Raw genomic sequence first — 3123 nt, forward strand, 5'->3', positions numbered from 1 at the left:
AATTATATCGCCGCCCTTAGTAACGTATTCAAACAATAAACCAACACCTCAGCACAATGAAAGGTCAAGGATCAAGGATCAAGCCTCAAGCTACAAGCTTCTACGAGTGTTATGCATGTGATTTGACAAAGAAATTTACAAGCAATATAACTTCGATTTACCATTTTTTGGCTTAACAAGGAAAGTTTTATCAAGCTAATGGATTTGTAGCTTGTTCGCAACACAAAAAAGAGTTTAAGTACTGACTTTAAGCTATACGAGATAGTCTTACTCGTCCTTAAATTTTGAAAAATTATACTGCATAAATTCGTCAATATATTAGACGAAACTAATTTCAAAAACAGTTGGAATGATTCTTGCAATGAATCCCACTATTATTCGTTTCGTCTTATATATAAGAGAGCATGATATTTCATAATATATCAATGTCTAATCCTACATTTATTGAAATTCTGCAAAGTCTAATTTTACATGCTAAAGTAATTACTATACATCAAAGTGTCGTGAAAAGCAAAATGGCCTTCATAATTATAAGCAGTAGTGAAAGTGCGTGCGACATGCAAAGTTGGAAAAACTCTGTAAGATTGTCAACCTTGTGAGGACCATTTAGCATATAAACCGTCCAAATTTATATTCATTTCTTGAGGTCCACAAACAGGGTTTTGAGGTGAGGATTGCCACAGGGTTAACTTATTATGGCTATAAATACCAACTCCAAACCAAGACTTGTTCTCAATGTGGTGGCTTACACCTTAATCATCTTTGCTTCTCCTAATACTACTCTTTGCTGCAACTTGAATTGCTCCTCGAGCCTTTCCATACCATCGTACAATAAAACCTTCACTATCTTTTCTTCTATAGTTAACTATGGCCGAAACATGTAAATGCGCTTTCCTTATTCTTGCATTTGTTACCTGCTTCCAAATCCTGTTTATTGAAGGAAGGTCAATTAAGCAAACGAATAAGCAGGAACATGTTACCAATGAAATAGAGCCGCTAAAAGAAACGGCCAACCAAAGTACGAATACCAACTTGCACCACAACACTGCAAATAATCAAAAAGTTTCTCTCCCTTCACCCCCAGTTCACATTCCGACTGTTCACCATTCCAAGGCAGGCAGAAAAGAAATGACCCCTCCTACGGCCCCAAGCTTCAGCGGTTCTCCTGGTGTTAGGCATCTAAAAACACCGGGGGCTAACTCTGTCACTACTGTGAAAGATGATTTCAAACCCATAACATCTGGTCAGAGTCCTGGTGTTGGCCACAACAATGACAATTCTGTCACTGCTTTCAAAGATGATTTCCAACCCACAACACCAGGTAACAGTCCTGGAGTTGGCCATATTCTTGTAGATGAAGATGACAGTGAAGATGATGATCCAAAGGCACCTGGTACTAGCTCCAGTAATGAACGTTCTGGTGCAGCATTCAAACCCACAACACCAGGTCACAGCCCTGGCGTTGGCCATATGTCATCAGTAGATCAAAGTGATAAGACTGATCGAAAGGCATCCAAAACTGAACTTTCTGTCACAACACCAGGTCATAGTCCCGGGGTTGACCATATTCTTTCAGATGAAGATGAAGATGATAGTGAAGATGTTGATCCAAAGGCACCCGGTACTGGCTCCAGTATAAAACGTTTTGGTGCAGCATTCAAACCCACAACACCAGGTCATAGCCCTGGCATTGGCCATATGTCATCAGTAGATCAAAGTGATAAGACCGATTCAAAGGCATCCGAAATTGAACATTCTGTCACAACACCAGGTCATAGTTCCAGGGTTGGCCATATTCTTTCAGATGAAGATAAAGATGATAGTGAAGATGTTGATCCAAAGGCACCCGGTACTGGCTCCAGTATAAAACGTTCTGGTGCAGCATTCAAACCCACAACACCAGGTCATAGCCCTGGCATTGGCCATATGTCATCAGTAGATCAAAGTGATAAGACCGATTCAAAGGCATCCGAAATTGAACATTCTGTCACAACACCAGGTCATAGTTCCAGGGTTGGCCATATTCTTTCAGATGAAGATGCAGATGATAGTGAAGATATTGATCCAAAGGCACCCGGTACTGGCTCCAGTATAAAACGTTCTGGTGCAGCATTCAAACCCACAACACCAGGTCATAGTCCTGGCATTGGCCATATGTCATCAGTAGATCAAAGTGATAAGATCGATTCAAAGGCATCCGAAATTGAACATTCTGTCACAACACCAGGTCATAGTCCCGCGGTTGGCCATATTCTTTCAGATGAAGATGAAGATGATAATGAAGATGTTGATCCAAAGGCACCCGGTACTGGCTCCAGTATAAAACGTTCTGGTGCAGCATTCAAACCCACAACACCAGGTCACAGCCCTGGCATTGGCCATATGTTATCAGTAGATCAAAGTGATATGACCGATCGAAAGGCAACCAACATTGAACATTCTGTCCCTAGAGTGCCAGATGGTTTCCGACCCACGGTACCAATTCAGGGCCCTGGGGTTGGTCATGTTTTCCAAGCACAAACGAAGAACTAAAAGGCACGGAATGTGGATGTCTCATATGAAAGGGTATATACTAAGGAATAAACATAAAGAAGCATGGACATATCGATTGCATATTAAGCATTATTATTTGGTAACTAAGACACGTAAATGTCAGATCAGTCACATAAGTGATTTCCATTAATCCTGTCAATATTATCAAGATTGTGAAGTGCATATTAGAATCCTTTCATTCCTAGCTAAGCCCTGTAAATTAGTTGTCTCTGCATAACAGTGTATAGCTAGGGTTGAATGTATAAAGCAATATGGTCTATATATATATATATATATATCCATGTAAAATAAGCCATTTCATATCCAAATTTGCTTCAAATAAAAATCTTCGTATTTGCTTATCTTCCTTTTCGTTTCTCTGTCATACCTTTATATATAATTAATTAGCAAAATTCTTTTTATGAAGAGTACGAAAAATAGAGGGCATGACCACTTCATTACGCCAACATCACGAAATCTTTGCGACTTTATAATTCGATAGGACGCTTGTGATGGTGACAAGATTGAAAATGAAAGGTGAAAGTATCATCATTTGTTATTTCGTTTCTGGAGATGAAAAATAAAATCTAT

The 3123-nt window shown here is 39.4% G+C and overlaps 1 protein-coding gene across 1 annotated transcript; it reads left to right on the forward strand.

Moving 5' to 3' along the window:
• Window positions 1–750: 750 nt before the first annotated feature.
• Window positions 751–2894, forward strand: LOC133673545 (DNA-directed RNA polymerase II subunit RPB1-like). The gene has a single exon (XM_062094413.1). It carries the CDS (start codon window positions 868–870, stop codon window positions 2530–2532), a length of 1665 nt encoding a protein of 554 aa, XP_061950397.1. The 5' UTR covers window positions 751–867; the 3' UTR covers window positions 2533–2894.
• The last annotated feature ends 229 nt before the right edge of the window (window positions 2895–3123 follow it).

This window comes from Populus nigra, chromosome 14 (assembly GCF_951802175.1).
Source record: "Populus nigra chromosome 14, ddPopNigr1.1, whole genome shotgun sequence".
Taxonomy (NCBI): domain Eukaryota; kingdom Viridiplantae; phylum Streptophyta; class Magnoliopsida; order Malpighiales; family Salicaceae; genus Populus; species Populus nigra.